Source organism: Gloeophyllum trabeum, assembly GCF_000344685.1.
Source record: "Gloeophyllum trabeum ATCC 11539 unplaced genomic scaffold GLOTRscaffold_00004, whole genome shotgun sequence".
Lineage (NCBI taxonomy): Eukaryota > Fungi > Basidiomycota > Agaricomycetes > Gloeophyllales > Gloeophyllaceae > Gloeophyllum > Gloeophyllum trabeum.
This window is the reverse complement of record NW_006920413.1, coordinates 2,562,957-2,579,062: the sequence shown is the minus strand read 5'-3', so window position 1 is coordinate 2,579,062 and position 16,106 is coordinate 2,562,957. Positions and strand designations below refer to the sequence as shown.

The 16,106-nt window shown below is 54.8% G+C and overlaps 4 protein-coding genes across 4 annotated transcripts; 1 reads left to right on the top strand and 3 right to left on the bottom strand.

The window, feature by feature from the left end:
• Positions 1 to 45: 45 nt before the first annotated feature.
• Positions 46 to 1,338, bottom strand: GLOTRDRAFT_127964 (uncharacterized protein; the record flags this gene model as incomplete). The annotated part of the gene is made up of 4 exons (XM_007866484.1): positions 46 to 165; positions 225 to 248; positions 310 to 1,195; positions 1,247 to 1,338. 4 exons carry the CDS (start codon positions 1,336 to 1,338, stop codon positions 46 to 48), a joined length of 1,122 nt encoding a protein of 373 aa, XP_007864675.1.
• A 1,101-nt stretch (positions 1,339 to 2,439) lies between these two features.
• Positions 2,440 to 3,628, top strand: GLOTRDRAFT_74500 (NAD P-binding protein; the record flags this gene model as incomplete). The annotated part of the gene is made up of 4 exons (XM_007866483.1): positions 2,440 to 2,871; positions 2,924 to 3,322; positions 3,376 to 3,457; positions 3,511 to 3,628. The coding sequence occupies 3 exons, from the start codon at positions 2,440 to 2,442 to the stop codon at positions 3,403 to 3,405; spliced, it is 861 nt and encodes a 286-aa protein (XP_007864674.1). The 3' UTR covers positions 3,406 to 3,457; positions 3,511 to 3,628.
• Positions 3,629 to 7,289: 3,661 nt separating this feature from the next.
• Positions 7,290 to 10,383, bottom strand: GLOTRDRAFT_39318 (uncharacterized protein; the record flags this gene model as incomplete). Its single annotated transcript, XM_007865817.1, has 9 exons — positions 7,290 to 8,094; positions 8,148 to 8,266; positions 8,323 to 8,457; positions 8,515 to 8,708; positions 9,054 to 9,536; positions 9,666 to 9,790; positions 9,938 to 10,002; positions 10,057 to 10,085; positions 10,140 to 10,383. The coding sequence occupies 9 exons, from the start codon at positions 10,381 to 10,383 to the stop codon at positions 7,290 to 7,292; spliced, it is 2,199 nt and encodes a 732-aa protein (XP_007864008.1).
• Positions 10,384 to 11,169: 786 nt separating this feature from the next.
• GLOTRDRAFT_59073 (uncharacterized protein) lies at positions 11,170 to 13,074 on the bottom strand. Its single transcript, XM_007866482.1, has 7 exons — positions 12,828 to 13,074; positions 12,525 to 12,772; positions 12,363 to 12,463; positions 12,120 to 12,295; positions 11,971 to 12,062; positions 11,788 to 11,915; positions 11,170 to 11,730 (listed from the first exon to the last, which is right to left on the bottom strand). Exons 1-7 carry the CDS (start codon positions 13,067 to 13,069, stop codon positions 11,296 to 11,298), a joined length of 1,422 nt encoding a protein of 473 aa, XP_007864673.1. The 5' UTR covers positions 13,070 to 13,074; the 3' UTR covers positions 11,170 to 11,295.
• Positions 13,075 to 16,106: the final 3,032 nt, after the last annotated feature.

Sequence of the window (16,106 nt, the reverse complement as noted above, 5' to 3'; positions counted from 1 at the left end):
GGAAGCTTGTCCTTCATTATCACGAATTTGAAATCGTCGAACCCATCAGGGACCAGACATGACGGAAGCCCCCTCGAGGAGATCCTTCACGCCCTCGCAGATACGACGGGATCGGTATTGAGTCGTCGGTGCAGCCAAATAGGCCGTGGGGCCGGCGACCGATGTCTGTCTCGCGGTGGAGCGTCATTATCGCGGTTGTCCGATACTACGGAGGTCCCGCGGACCCACTCCTGCGTCCTCTCGTAGCGCTGCAAGGGCATCGCCGTCAGGTAAGGAAACGCAAGAAGGCGAAAGGCGAAAAACACTCACCGCGCTGCCCCGGCCGTCGACTTCGTCCACGAACGTGTTGAGCGCCATCATGGCTTGCTCGCGCTCCTCTCTCTTGCCCTCATCCCGGCCGTCCTCGAAACCCTCCTCCCGGCCGACCGACCGGCCCTCCTCGTACCCCTCGAACCGGCCCTGCTGGAACCCCGCGATGTGCCCCTCCTCGTACCCCTCGTCCCTCCCCGCAATGAACCCCTCCTCATACCCCTCGTCGTACCCCATCTTCCGCCCATCGTTGAACCCCCTCGTCGCCGCAACCTGCCTCGACGCATCCTTCTCCTTCCCGTCCGTCTCCGCCTCCCGCAGGAGCATCTGGTACCGCCGCGCCTTCTCCTCCGCCTTCTCCGCCGCGCGCTCCGCCTCGCGCTTCTGCTCTTCCATTTTCCGATTCGCCTCCTGCGCGCGCTGCAAGTCTCTCTGGGCCACCTCTAACAACAGCTGCACCCTGGCCTTCTCGTCCTTCGCGTGGCTCGCGTCCGCCTCGGCCTGCACGCGCGCGGCGTCGGCGAGCGCAACCTTCCCCAGCGCGGCGCCCGCGCGCCGCTCTGCCGCCTGCGCGCGCGCCTCCGCCTGGTCGGCCCTGCGCAGCTCGTGCTCGAGCCGGTCCGTCGTGCTGCGCAGCATCGTCTTCAGCCGGTGCGTCGACTTCTCCTCCTCCGCCAGCACGAGCGTGATAATCGAGTTCGCGTCGTCGTGGTCGCGCTCGCGCTGCTTCTTGGGCGAGGAGACGCGCTCGCGGAGGGAGTTGGTGGAGGCGCGCCGGGATTTCTTCGGCCGGGAGAGGATGGCGGCGACGTCGGGGTCCGCGAGGAACTGGGCGATGGGGCTCGGGGAGAGGGAGGCGTCGCGGATTTGCTTGATCACGTCGGAGCTGGTAGTTGCTCGGTTAGCGGACAAAGAGGATGAGAGGGGGACGACGCACTCCATACTACGGACGTGCGAGATGGAGGGGCGGGGCTCGTTCGGGCTTTCCGGTTCCTCCATTATCGACGTATGCATCGTCTCGAGAGCCATGATTCCAGTGTTCCAGGGCAATTCAAGTAGACTGAATAGTACCAGCGAACGACCTGGGCAGAGAAGGGTTCAAGCAGTACCCTTGCATATGCCGCCAGCTGACTGCAAGCAAGCGTACGTCAGAAAGCAGCATAAAGACCCAAGTGAAGCACGGACGCGGAACATAAGTAATGAAGGATCGGCAGCGGCTCGAGGAATACACGTGTTCGGCGAGACTGTGATACGCCCAGTCTGAAATGCTGAAGAGCTTCCCGAAGAGAGATCGTTTCGTGCGGGATGGCACTAGGGTCTTGTGCTGCACCTGTTGGGAGACACGTTGCAGGCGTTCGTGGACCCTTTGCGCAGCTCGGTCCGAGGTTGGGGTTCATGTAGGGCCGTGGATTTGACTGAAAAGGTACGCAGCCTGCGACCCAAAGTAATTCTTCTGTTCATGGGAACTTAGCTCCTTCAGAGTCCCGAGGGATGCATCGATAAATCGTGACACTCACAGGAAGCGTATGTCAGATCTCTAACTTTCTCTGAGAGCGACATAGGACGGATATGGCAATCACACTGTCCGTTCACGTGGCCGAGGGAACCAATCGTGATTTTCCTCACTATTTCCTACGATTTTCCATCCTCTGGAGACTTGGCACGGCAGCATCATCGATTCGTCCTTTTCGAAGTTCAACATACTCAACTTCGATACAGTCTGGATATTGGAATATGCCTCTACCTTGAACGATGCTGAGCTCATGCCTGAGAAGAGAACGTAAAAAATTGGCTGCTGTCTCCGAAATGTTCATCCACTCAAGTCTGAAGACGTGGGTCATCGAAGAGCTATCGAACGCAGCGTGTCTATTTCGCGGGCTGTAGCTATATAAATCCCTGCTGCTATACGCCCCAGCACTTGACGTCGCCCTTTCCTTTCGCCCGGTCTCTCCATATAGTCTTTGCAAGCCTCGACCCACCTTGTGTCCGCCTTATCCCTGAGACATTGGAAGCTACAGAACTATCTGGATATGACGTCTGAACACCTGTCCGCTATGTATATAGTTCAGAGTTTGCTTGGCAATGGAAGTATACCACAACATAAGCGCTAGGGATCTATCCGCAGGCAGCATGGCGAGCACCCTCTTCTCCGTCTCGAACCGCGTCGCCCTCATCTCAGGCGCCAGCTCCGGCATCGGCGCGTACATCGCAAAGGGGCTCGCCGAGCACGGGTGCAGCCGCGTCTACATCGTTGGGCGGCGCGAGGCCGCGCTCAAGTCGATCGCATCTGCCGCTCCGGGGGTCATCGTCCCCATCGTGGGCGACGTCTCGACGAAAGCGGGATCCGTGAAGATCGCAGAGGCGTTCGTGCAGCTGGAGAAGCAGGCGGGTGTGCGTGAGGGTGAGGTCGCGCTGGATATACTGGTGAATAATGCGGGGATCATGAGGCCGGAGGGGCTCTGGGGTGACGGTGCGTCTGCGGAGGAAGTCAAGGATGCGCTGCTGAAGTTGGAGGACGAGGACTGGGCGCAGGTGTTCGCGGTGAACGTATCTTCCATCCAGGTACGAACCTCCCCCCAGCTCCGAGATGCACCACATCACTGACCGAGCCCAGTGGCTCTCCGCTGCTCTCCTACCGTACCTCGTCTACGCATCGAAACACAACGACGGCTTCCGCGAAGGCCGCGGCTCAATCGTGAACAACACCTCCGTCTCCGCGTTCTACGTCTCGCGCGCGGACAAGCTGCACCTCTACGCGGCGTCCAAGGCCGCCGCGGAGTCGCTCACGAAGAACCTCGCGAGCAAGTTCACGAAGATGGGCGTGCGCGTGAACAGCATCGCGCCCGCGAACATTCCCAGCGAGATGAACGACCCCGCGAACCCGGGCAGCTTTATTAGCAATTTGAAGGATATCATCCCGATCGGGAGGACGGGAAATGAGGAAGATGCGGTGGGTGCGATTGTGTATCTGAGCTCAAGGGCGGGGAGTTATGTCTCGGGGACGTATATCACGGTGAGTCGTTCGAGTTTGAGTAGTTAATGAAAAGGACGCTAATTCTGGCATAGTTGGATGGTGGCATTCTCGTTGGTGTATGAAAACCACGAAGGGATTGCATCACGGAAACGTCGAGCCACATACAACACATTTGTGAGTCCCTGGGGGTACCTCGTCGGGGGAGGAAGTTGCTGATTCATGGTTAGTTGTTCGGCGGCATGCTTGTAGGTATATGAGAGTTTTCAAAAGATTTAGATCAAAGCACTGTTCGGTCACATACGGCACATTTGTACCACCTGCATATAACAAATAGATAAGTGTCACCTTATGTTTGTCCGTACCAGGTATGTTAGCCCGAGCGCAATGCTTTGCAGGTGAGTGCATCCCACATTGGAGCTCTACGAGTTTTCCCAAACCCACGCCCGTCCCGATCACCTCATGTTAGTCATAAGGGTACAGAGTAGTAAGCTTCAGGGAACTTACGCGTTCTCACCGCATCCCTCACATCGCTATTCCCACGTCTTCACTCCGAGTCTCGAGATGGCTGATACACTCTTCTCAGTTGCAGATCGCGTTGCGCTAGTCACGGGGGCAGGCTCTGGTATAGGATCTTACATAGCAAAGGGCCTGGCAGAGCACCAGTGCGCGAGGGTGTACATCGTCGGTAGACGAGAGACTGCACTTCTATCCGTTGCATCCTCCGCGCCCGGTGTCATTATTCCATTGGTGGGGGACCTTTCCACGAAGGAGGGATGCGTGCGCGTCGCCGAGACGTTCGTGAGAGCTGAGAGGGAGAGAGGAGTAGAAGAGGGGAACGATGCTCTGGATATCCTGGTGAACAACGCGGGCGCCATGCTGAGAGAAGGGTTTTGGGACGACAAACAGGCTTCCCCCGAGGAAGTGCGAGACGCCTTGCTTAAATTGGGCGACGAGGACTGGGATCTTGAGTTCGCGATTAACGCTTCCTCCATCCAGGTACGCGATAAGATTATCCAGATGAGCTTTCGCGATCTCATGTCATCGGACCCTCCGATCCCAGTGGCTGTCCGCGGCCCTCCTGCCTTGCCTGGTGCGCGCCGCCAAGCACGCCGAGGGATTCAGGCAGGGACGCGGCGCGATCGTCAACAACACGTCCGTCTCCGCTCTCTACGTCTCGCGCGCGGCGAAGGGGCACGTGTACTCCGCGTCGAAGGCGGCCGCGGAGTCGCTCACGAGGAATCTCGCGAGTAAGCTCACCGGGCTCGGCGTGCGCGTGAATAGCATCGCGCCGGCGAATATACCGAGCGAGATGAACGACCCGGCGGATCCCAAGAGCTTCATTGCGTTGCGGAGGCAAGTTATACCGATTGGGAGGATCGGGGACGAAGGGGATGTGGTCGGCACTGTGGTCTATCTGTGTTCGAGGGCCGGCAGTTATGTCTCAGGCGCCACTATCAAGGTAAGCCGCTGAAACTTTACACCGGCTTCAGAATCGAATCCATCTCGCGATAGCTCGACGGGGGGATTCTCGTTGGCGTATAACGTTGCAGTTCGATATGCAAAGGTGGACCTGCGCTTGAAGACTCCAGATAAATAGCCATGGATCCTGGACTAGCCACCAGAAGAGCTGTACTCACATTCTTGCAGTCGCTGTTCAGTGCAACTGCAGACGATTGTCGGCTTGATTATTTCAGCCGCTGCGCTGACTGATGTAGTGGAAAGTTCTTGTTGAATGCGGAGGAGGCCAAGCTGAGATCGTGGGAACTTGCGGGCGTACTAAGAGCAGCGAATCTCGATATGTTCATCCCGCCCACTCTCCCCTTCTCTTGCTCATCCCGCCAGCGACGAAGATACTCGAGCATCCAACGCTGTAACAGCTGCTGAACTGCAACTTAATGTTGACTGACGAGTATGAGGTCTCCGCCTGTCGCATGCCTACCCACATGAATCTCCGAGTACGAACACAAGTTAATTCGGAATCAGTTAGCAGCATATCTCATTCGCCCGGACGGGGGATGCGGAGGGGTGCTGCTAATGCGATACCAGATCACCGCAACTGGCGCTCCCAGCTTTTTGCGTGAACGGGGCCAGACCCACCGTGCCGACCGCGGACCACGTCCTACGATCCGGGAGTGGGTCTGACAGTGTCAAAGCTCAAGCCAATTACTTAACATCTTCGAGAATTCGAGCCAGGAATCGTGATACTGTCGACGTGACCTGTCCACTCTAACAGGTTCGCGGGTGCTGCTTGGTTGATTCTGTCACTTCTCGCTCGCTGTTCCCAGGATTCAACAGGAGGCCGGCGTGGGGCTCTTGAAGTCCGTCCCCTTGCTCCTCCGGCCTCGCAGACCCGTTTGCTAACCTGACTAGTGCTGGAATATCCAACTGGAGTTGTGTTTTCTCCGGCCGCACTCCTGTGGTGGTCGCTTCGCGGCTACCAGTCGGGTACGGATGCGGGTGCTTTGACCGCTCTTGATGAAAGCTCTGAATTCACGCGGATTTTGATGGAATACTTGCAGGGTGATGCCCACCTCGTGTACCAGACGATCCACCCCCGCTGGAGCCTGGAGGGCTGTGAGCATGCCGTTGCCAGATAACGCGCGTTCGCCTCCGACACCAGGCACGATGCAGAATATGACCGCCTTCATCAAGCTCTATTTGGTAACTCTTGAAATAGTTTGTGGCATAGCGTCATCATTACAGTCTTTTGATGAGAACATGGATAAAATACGAACAACGCGAGGCTCGGACCACAGCCTCTTCCCCCGCACGTCTTGCACTTTCATCAGACATGGGAACCCCGGATCCATTCGATGCGGTGATAAGCAAGTCCGCATCTCTCTTGTTGTTTGCGTCGCTCTCCGTCCCACTTGGTAGCCGGTCTTCTGTAAGTCGCCGACCAGTTATTTAAGGGCTAACGTTCGCTGTGGAGCCTCACTAACCTCTTTTCGTTCGCTCCTTATCTGGTCGTAACTCCGTTTCGCATCGACTCTTTGTATTTCTTGCAAGACTGAACCATGGGTGAGCGCGGAGCAAGCGGCCTTGCACCGAAGCGCAATCGGCGTGCCCCCTCACCTCAATGACCGTTGGTCAGGACGCGAGCCGGGCGATCGTCATCGGATTTCTCGGCGGCCTCCTTTACCTTTGTACGTCCTATTTCGTCACTAAAGTTAGTGGACAACGACTCATCTGACAATTGAGCACCGGAGGGGTTCACTCCTGACGATGCAGCAACCCTCTCGTCGGCGAAGGTCGGAGTTTTCCTACCTCACCTCGATGTATCCTACATCTTAGTTTTGTCCGGCCATCTGAATGTCGGGAAATTCCAGCGGAAACCCGAACGATCATGATCAAGGTAGGTATTACTGTCCGAGAGTCCGTGGATATCCCCTCCCACATCCCCGGGGGAATGCAGTGGCCGACCGTTGCCTACCCCACTGCGAGCTATTACGTCCACTCGCATTACGTACAAGGTAGGCGCTTTCTCGCCCTGGCACTGGGTAAGAAAGCTCCTAATTTGCCACTGGCAGTGTTTTCTGGGAGAAAATCTACTCGGACGTCTGGAGGATTGGTAGAAAGGTGCGCCATGGAAGGTCAGTACATCCTTCGTCCGACGCATTTCGTGAAACGATGCGCGCAAAGCCCGTTGTGAAGGTCAGCCCCAGCACATGGCTCTTTCCGGGCAACCGCTTAATCTCATGTCGCTCACGAACTAATGCACTCAAATCATCGTCCTATCGGATTCGTTTGCGAATGAGTAGCGTCCCAACACTAGCATTCCGATAACACCCGAGTTGTCTTTGCCCTTCGGCCGCACCTCAAAATGTGGCAAATATGATGCATTACATGTAAGAATGAACGCAACTCTGCCGCGAGAATGGCCAGCTCGATGGTAAATAAGCGCAGCTTGTCTATGTATTAAATAAATGCGAATCTGATGATACAGCATGATCCATGCGCAACCCTATTCATACAGCATAGCATAGTACATAATCCATCCATCCAATCAATTCTCGGTGAAGAAGCCCAGCAGGCCGTCCGGATGCTCCGCGACGCCTCTCCCGCCATCGCAGTCGACGTGCTTCGTTTGGAGTCGAACTTTCATGAGCTCATCCCAGAACAATGTAGGCGCTCTCTCGCCCTTGCGGAGAAAGCTTCTTATATGTTCTAGCCAATGTTTCACTAGACGGAACTGAAGTTCTGAATTCAATCGACCGGCCCCAGCCTTGAACGGTGGCAGGCCTTCCTGGTACGCCAGAATCGAGACTTGCGCCAGCCAGTAGTACGGAAGGACATTGACGGTGAACGGCGGCTCCTCCTCGGGGTCGTCCATCTTCGGAGTTTCGGGTGCCGTCATCCAGCTCTGCAACCAATTATGTAGCGAGTACTGGAGGTTGAAGATCTCCTGCGACACTGATTGCTCCATCTCTGATGACAGCTCCGAGCCCGGCGCATCTCTGCCGCCCTGTGTCGAGTTCTCTAGGCCTATGGCGTAGATGTCTCGGAGAATAGTGTGGACAACGACGAAGTGCGCGAAAGGCGACAAAGGCGGCAGTGTACCAGGGACACGGTTGTATTCCCGCATAGCGGCCTGCACTTGGGGCATACTCACCCCAATAAGCCGCTTATCCATCGATTGGCCATAGGGTGAAGGTCCCAACAACGTGAAACTCCACTCCTTGGACGAACTGGCTAACCAAAGAGCGTCCTCGCACGGCAAGTTGATAGCGACCTCGGAGAAGTTGAAGGACGGGCGGATCGCGAAGTATAGCGCGTGGCAACAGTCGTGGAGGTATGACAGCAAGAGAGCGCTAGCGTACCATTTAAGTAAGTGCGCAGAACCGTCATGAGATGCTAGACTCACCGCTTCGCGGTCTCGTGTAAACCCCACTCTCGCCATGCACGGTCCGTGGATGCCGCATCCACCATCGCAGGCGGTGCCCATGAGTTGACTTTGGAAATCAAACCGCACCGGCGAATCATCTGTCAACGGGACTCGTCAGACTTGAGATCGTCAACCAACCAGATGCGTGGCATACCATGACGAGCATCCCATGGTAGATACTTGAAGTAGCCCTCTGACTCGCCTTCTGGTGAAACAAGCCTATCGTCTGCAGCAATGATACGGCCAGGATGAGGTGGATCTGGTCGGTGGTGTCGTTGAGCTCCCGTGTCTGCGTAGGTTGCGTCAGTCGGAAGCTCGCGGAAGGTGGTATATAGGCGTCACTGACAAATTCCTGCAACAAAGTCTCTCTGGATGCATCCAGGACTTTCGTCACGAAATTCGCGGCTTTGCGAGTCTTCACGTAAAGCGCGCCGCATGCGTACATCGCGTCCAGGAGCACAGCAGGCTTCCCCTCCATCTCCCATGTTGGCCCGTGAATGATCGGCATCTGCTTCAGGAAGGCGGTGAAGAACAAGTAAACTACAGATTGTGAGTTGCAAGTGACAATTAAGGAGCATGACCACGTACGATAATGCTGCAATTCCTCTGGACTAGTGTCCTTGGAGGAACTCCTGCCGAGTCCACCATATCCCCTGTTGACTACCTTCGGGCTGTCGTGCGACGTCGCATGTGGACTATTCGTGTTCCTGTCCATGATAGGTTGATGCGAGGACTCCGGAATGAACGATGAACCACCCAGGACGTCGGTCGGAAAGGGGAATTGGGGATCCCTCCCGATATCCGTCCGCGTGTCCTCCCAAGTAAGCGCATCGACTGCCATAGGATCGTCATTCGTCATAGCCGCAGATCCGGTGAAAAGATCACTGAAGAACGGCTGAAATAGGTTACTGCCGCATATGTTGTCCGCGTCACCCTGCAGAGCCAAAGCGTCCAGTTCCGAGGAGAAGAGAAGGTTGAAGTCGGTAGAAGGATCGGTTTCTGAAGGCGACGATGAAGCAGAAGAGTCTGTCGAGTAGGCCAGGTTGGGGACAGCGGGAGAACCTGGGGAGGAGAAGCCGGAGGTATTGGTCAGAGCGGATACTGAGTCGGATCTTGAACGGTGTAGTGAGAGCGGGACAGGAGGCTGTGCCATGGGATCCGCCAGGAATGCATCTACGAGGGCAGTTGTTGCGGCAGGTGTCAGCGCTATATTACTGGGCACGACCGAGTCAGACATGGATCGCATTGGTGCCGCAGGAGTCTTGGCTTGAGCGGTGGCACCCAGCCTCGTCTCTGGGCTCGGCGGGGACGAGATGAACGCAGCAGCCTCGCCGAGAGATAGGCCTGGAAAGTTATTGGACAGGTAGTCTGACTCGCCGGTGGGGGTAGACGAAGGCGCAGCCCCAGGCGTCGGAGTGGAGTCCCTCGTCGTGCACTTTGATGAAGGACCGCTCCGTGAAGTTGGGCAGGAGGGCGATATCCTCGCCACGGGGGGACCACCCACGTATATACACTCCTTCCCGCGGTTCTTGCATTTCGTACACGGATACTGCAGGTCACATTTCACTTTGGACTCGGCGCAAGCCTGGCAAGATTTTCGACGAGTGCGCTGGGTGGTGTTACTGGAAGGCATAACGTTGGTCAGTTGCTTTTCATGACCCCGGAGTACAACAAGCTTTAGAGCGGTCTACGACCATAGGACCAGTGGCATCTATAGTAATAGAACGTCCGTGGCCCGCGTGTACGCACAACTGAGGAAAGTGACTTACGGGTCACCGCATCCCTTTTTATGACGAGTCAAGAGATCGCTCCGGGTGAATTCAGCGCTGCAAGTCTGCCCATAGGTTCAGCAGGGACGAACGAATATATCTCTGTGGGTTAGACCTACGTCACATCGATGGAGTCGTTCATTCGAGTCTGTGTATGCGAACTGAGAACGATGTAAATGCATGAAATAGTGAGTGAACTCACGAGTCCTCATGTGGCGATTGAGATGTGTCGTCCGCGTAAATCGTGCGGGGCATAACGGGCAGACTTTCGTCTGCGGCAATGAAGGCATGTTGCCTCGATGGGAGCGCATTCTGGAGATAGTCCCATCTTTCTTGAATTCTATGATGGTGGGCCTGGTATTATTGCTGTCCGGGTTGGATGCCAAAACGGACGGGGGTATCGATTGCTGCCGGTCGCTCTCAGGGGAGGCTTCCGCGGAGGACATGCTAGAGGTTATCCTCGGGCGTCACAAAGGACGCGCCCTTATGTATTTAGTACCGCCATACTGTCTTGTTTCGGAACGCAGTGGGAACGCCGAAGCGACGGTCTCAAGGCGCAGATACGAGATTGATCGTTCCTACGTGTACACGGCCAGGGTTCCAGGCTGAGATCTGAGCAGTTCATCCGGACGTGACGGAGACCGCCTGCCGAAAATGTGAGGCTGCCTACTCATTGTCTCGGGACATAACCGGGGTATTGGGGTATCGCCGGAGCCCGCGCGTCTAAGTAGTCAGATGGAGAGCCTTGATGCCCGGTGACAGACTGTCACAGACCAGTCAAAGCTTCATTCTATCGCTGATAGAGTTACGCACAATGTTTCCAACAGGCACCCCTACGTCCCTAGCTTGCATCTGCTTGTGACTCTATAACCTACAGAGTGTGCTAACATCGCCAATTTCAGGCGCTCCTCCACTTCAGCGCTTCCGATCTTCCGGATTTATTGTCGGCAAAGTTCGGGCATAGCCGATCAAACATCTCGAGCGTCGGGCGTGTCGATTCCCTGAGCCTCATGCCGCCTCCCAGATTGAGTGCACCTTCTGCGCCATCAGCGATCATTATCATTCGCTGCGTGAAGGCTAATGCAATGCTAGTACTATCTTGTTGCAGGTCCTTAAGCGAGAAGGTAATGCACGGGCTGAGAGGAGCGACGGTTGGAGCTAAATGGCTTGATTCGAACGTCTCGTTCCTGGTATCAGACAAAGTCGCCCACACTGGACATGGCACTCAAACGTTTGTGAGAGAACACCCGCATCATTCACGCATCATTATGATTGGCCGACGTCACACTACTTATCATATGCCCCATAAAGCCTGTGGGGCTCGACGACTGCTTCGCCAACCCAACAGATCGGGCGTCTCATAGATATATGATAAGAGCTTCCGACATCGCTACGGACGCTGACAGCGACCCTCCTACGACCTCGATGCTTTCTGTTATTTGTGACCCAGAAAGTTGGCAAATCCCGTCAAATATGGCACCGCCTATGGTGACGTTTGCGCCCTGATCCACGCGTGAAGTCGCGTTGGGCGCCGTCAGTCGCTTCGCTCGTACCTCCCTGGTAGCACTGATCCCCGTACTGTGTCTTGTCCCGGTGCCGTTGTAATAACCCGAATTATAAATCAGAAGGCGGGTGGGCGCGTTAGCTGCGTTATAGATCGCGTATAACCCAATACTGCCAGAACCGTCGTCAAGCATCACCAGTTTCTCACCATCTCGGCCGAGAAAGTCGGATACGAATGCTGCGCCGTAGAACGGAGCGCCGACTGTATACTGGCCCCAAAAACAGTATTGCTGCGCCAGATGTTCAGTACAGTAGCGAATCTCCATCAAAATGCGGGCGCCACTTACGCAATTACCGATAGTTCCCTGATGGAAGTATAGCCTATCGACACCGTTCAGGACACCCTGGAGGACGTAATCCATGACCCAGAGCGCTGCGCCAAATGTCGGGCTAATGCCACCGCCGCCGCATGTCGCTATCCAGCCACCTCAGCCCTGCTGCATCTGCCCTTGGGAATAAAAGGACGTCACCTGAGTTAGTCTCCCCTAGAAAGTACTTCTTGCCTGCGTCATGGGCAGCAGCCGCTTCTGGTTTGTACTGGCTAGTGTAGGTGACTATTGCCCTGGGGAATCAAACGTTAATGACCTCATTCCGCCTTTCAGCACGGGTTCGAACTTACGAGTGATTCATCAATGACGGTAAGTCTGTTGTCGCGCCACCGCAGGCTGATTGCGGGTACGAATGTCCGGAGAACGTCTTAACATAGCTGATTGCGTTGGAGAGGATGGGAATCAACCCTTGTGTGCTCCATTTTGGGTAGGATAAGTATACGGCTCCTTGAAATATGTTCCCAACCTAGCCACTCGGTGTACGTGAGTAACTGCCAATAAGGTAACGGTTCTGGGCAATGCTGCCATCTTACTGTTGTTCCCATGTCACTGAACCACTGTTTCTGACTCGTGCCATCGACTGAAGGGCTCCATGTCGCGCCCGCAGGAACGATCGGGGAGCTCTGGCTGTACACTATGAATGAGGGTCACCAGTTCAGTACCACAACAGTGATTGCAGCATGGCGTTCTCTTACAGTCTGGCTCATTACCCAGTTCGATTGAAAGTAGGTTTGGCATGCTCGCCTTGGCTTGCAATGCAGCTGTCAAAGAGTTTGAAATATTATTCAATTGCCGATTCAGCCCGACAGTAACATCTCCTTTCAATTGGGACGCGAGCGTGAAGAAAGCTGGCCCGTAGGTTAGAGCGGATGGGGCGTCGGCGGGATCGTCCACCGAATAATCGACCGCTGTTTTCAAATCGGGGTCATACGTTGCTCGATCTCTAACAGTTCAGATATGACGCGTCAATCAAGGGCCATACAGGCGTGAGCACTCACTGGGTCGTACCGCCGATTCTCACGGCTGGCGATACGCCTCGGACGGAATCAATGTAGTCTAGGCAGTTTGTCGTAGAGTTCAATTGGGTATAGCCCGGAAACGCAAAGAACTCCAAAGAAATACTGAGCGCAGCGGGATCAACATTGGCTGCATGTGCCGGCGGTAGATAGGGAACCGTGAGAGCCGCGGTTGAAGCAACGCGCGCTAGCGCCAGAAAACTGAACTTCACGATGAGATGCATCCGGGGCTGTGCACTCGACATCCAGAGGAGAAAACACTGCTGTCGGTCGCCCTCCTTATCTAGTCTATGCCGGGAGTCATGGGTGCTTGGGCGGGCCGTCGATAGGCAGGCGGGTTCCAGTAGAAGGCATTTCGGATGACCTGTGCAAAGGTGAGCAGTATGTCCGGTGAGTACGGACAGGCTCTTCTTGCACGTACCGCGTCGGTCCGGTGCCATTCTCTGTAATGCCGTTTCTATTATTATAAATTACCTAGCTTGATCCTCTAGGTATAGTCCATCTTTGGTACGATACGGAGGCTTTGCCATGGCACTTGACCAAAGCGTGAGTAGGTCACCGGAGGATCTTTGACGATGCCGGTGAGCTGGCCTGGACGCGACCTTCGGAACTAAATGACATCTTGAGCAACCGCTTTAGCTGATGGCGATTGCAGACATCGAGAGTCAATCTGGGGGGGTAGAGAACAAAAGGACCTACAACAGTTGCAGATACCCCCAAGAAAAAGACAGGAATATTCGCTGTCCTCACCTTCAGCGAGTCCCAGCTGGATCCGGACCAAGAACACTGTCACTGTAGACTTCGGCTTCCCGCACATACTTCGGCAGACGTGCGCTATGCTACAGTCTTGCTCAGTGCAAGGCGTTCGGCGTAGCAATCAAGTTGCATCAATTGCAATGTGAACGATCGGCATTCAGGATAGGCTAGCTTGATGGCACAATGCCAATCAATACTGCCTCGGACCTGAAGTTGACGGGTTGGACACTTGAAATCTTGAAGGATTGATTAACTACTTGACCAAGTATAACTTGGCTGCGTCCAGCATCTTGGCATACCTTTTATAGCGCGGAGCCCGAGGACGTGCACTGTAGCCTACTACAGTGCCTTGCATAAGAAACTGAACATCGCATTTCTGCACGCGTTGTTTGTCCGCGCCAAATATCCCCTTTTCGGGTATCGGCAAATGTGCGGCAAAGACCCATCGAGAGGGAGGGTAGAGAGGCATATAGCTGGGGGCAGAGTATAATAATTTACAGCCCTTAGTGTAGTGTTAGAATATACATTCCATGCATTCTCTGAAGCCTTGGGCGTCTGCGTGTCCTTGCCCAGCAAACGGTCTCGCGAAAGGCCTTCCAGACCTACCCGAAAAGGGTATATTTGGCGCGAACAAATAACGCGGGCGGAAATGCGATGTTCAGTTTCTTATGCAAGGCACTGTAAGGTTTAGTTTGCTGTCCCTTAAGCATATGGCTGAACGGGCGAAGCCTCTAGCTACCTCTCAGAAGTCAAGCTCATGATCACTTGAAACGGTACGGCGAAATGCAAGCCATAACCATGTAAACGCCCGGTGGTCGCTGCAAAGTGCTGATTTTCAGCATGGCAGGAGGCTGGAGCAGATGTCGCGTTCTGTGTAATTGTTTGCCAAGTCTCACTTGCCGGACTGGCACGCTGGACGATCGGACGTCTGCGTCGACGTCAGGTCCGGCCCCGTGCGGTGTACTTTGATATGTGGACCATTTCCATTTGGGCCAAAGCTTACAGACCGTACGGATTCAGACGATCGCAGTGAGCTTTGATATCTTCTCGCATATACCCGCCCTCTCGGTGGCTCAAGTATCCCCATAGAACGCTCTCATTACTTGTTATCATTCAGGGATCCTGCAAAAAGGATCGGATTCGACCTGTAGCGCCCCACAGACTTGACGGATTCTGACTGGATACTCCGTCTGTTGTGTCTAACTAAGTAATGAACGTCCTGACCATTTTGTCGCATTTTTAGGCGGCCTGTAATAGGAGAAAGCTGCCGGTTCCATCATGTAGGGGGTTCTGCAGTTCGTCACACATGGTCACAGTGGGACCTCGCCGCGAGCGGCGTCACGCTTTTGTCACGATACAGTATGTACATGTACATGTATCATTGTAAGTACATGTATGGGCTCTTTCGACGAGTCCCGTCCATTTGCCGATCGCGATGCCCGAAAAGAGTAAATTTGGCGCGGACAAACAAGGCGCGCGGAAATGCTCAGTTTTTTATGCAAGGCACTGTAGTCAGCGGAGCATCCTGTAGACCATGATCTCACGGACTCAAATGAATCGTCGTCGCGAGTCTTTACCAGTTCCAAGAGTCAGCCTTTCCATGTTCCTTGTCGATAGCTGTGCTCACTTACGCTCGTGGCATTTACATAGACAATTTCCCGCACCCTCTGAGTCCACAACACTTAGGCTAACGGGTCTTATGCTGACCGTCCTCCCTCGTACAACAAACGGAGGCAATGCGATTTGCCATGGGAGGCTAAACGGTCTCTATCTGCATCAAGGGGCGTATCCCGGTTACCTTCGTTCGGCTCGTTTCTGGCGGGACGAGTGGTACGTTTGATCGCATTGTTGCACGATGCTGCTAACACTGTACACATGCGTCACCATGGACCTCTACACTCCTTCCCCAGCAGGATCACAAGCCAAAGCTTCTATCAATCCATGGGTCTTTGATTCAAGCCTGTTGCCGTTGAGCTGCCGAAACGTGCCTGTAAGACGTGTAGCAAAAACAATGTCATTGGTCTGATGCTACAATGCTAGATTGCATGTTAGACCGCACTCGCGTCACTTGTGCCGCACAGCGCTGTTCTTCGCTTACCGAGAAGATCTAATATACCGCGACTGTGGCTCGTCTTTAGTATGCAGTGCAAGACTTCCGAGTGATCTGCGTTCGGACGGACCGAGACGGACCGCTGGCGTGGCGGGAAATAGGTGGGTCAGTTGTTGAAAATGAGACGCCAATCTTCGTACATGTACATGTAAGCACAGCTTGAGTTACATTCTGGGTATGATAAGGCGACTCGTACGAATTTCCTCGGCTTTGCAGATGGACGTGACTCGACGAGGTGTCCGAGTATGATCCGAATTTATGGAGTTTGATCGCCACACGGATCGCTCATGCAATTTGCATGCTAGACTCGTCCCAGGTTAGCATCAGCGCGTCACGAAGGCGGGCAGCTCAAATATGATTTGGTCCTGCGGCTTCGAGTGCCGGCTACGAGCCCC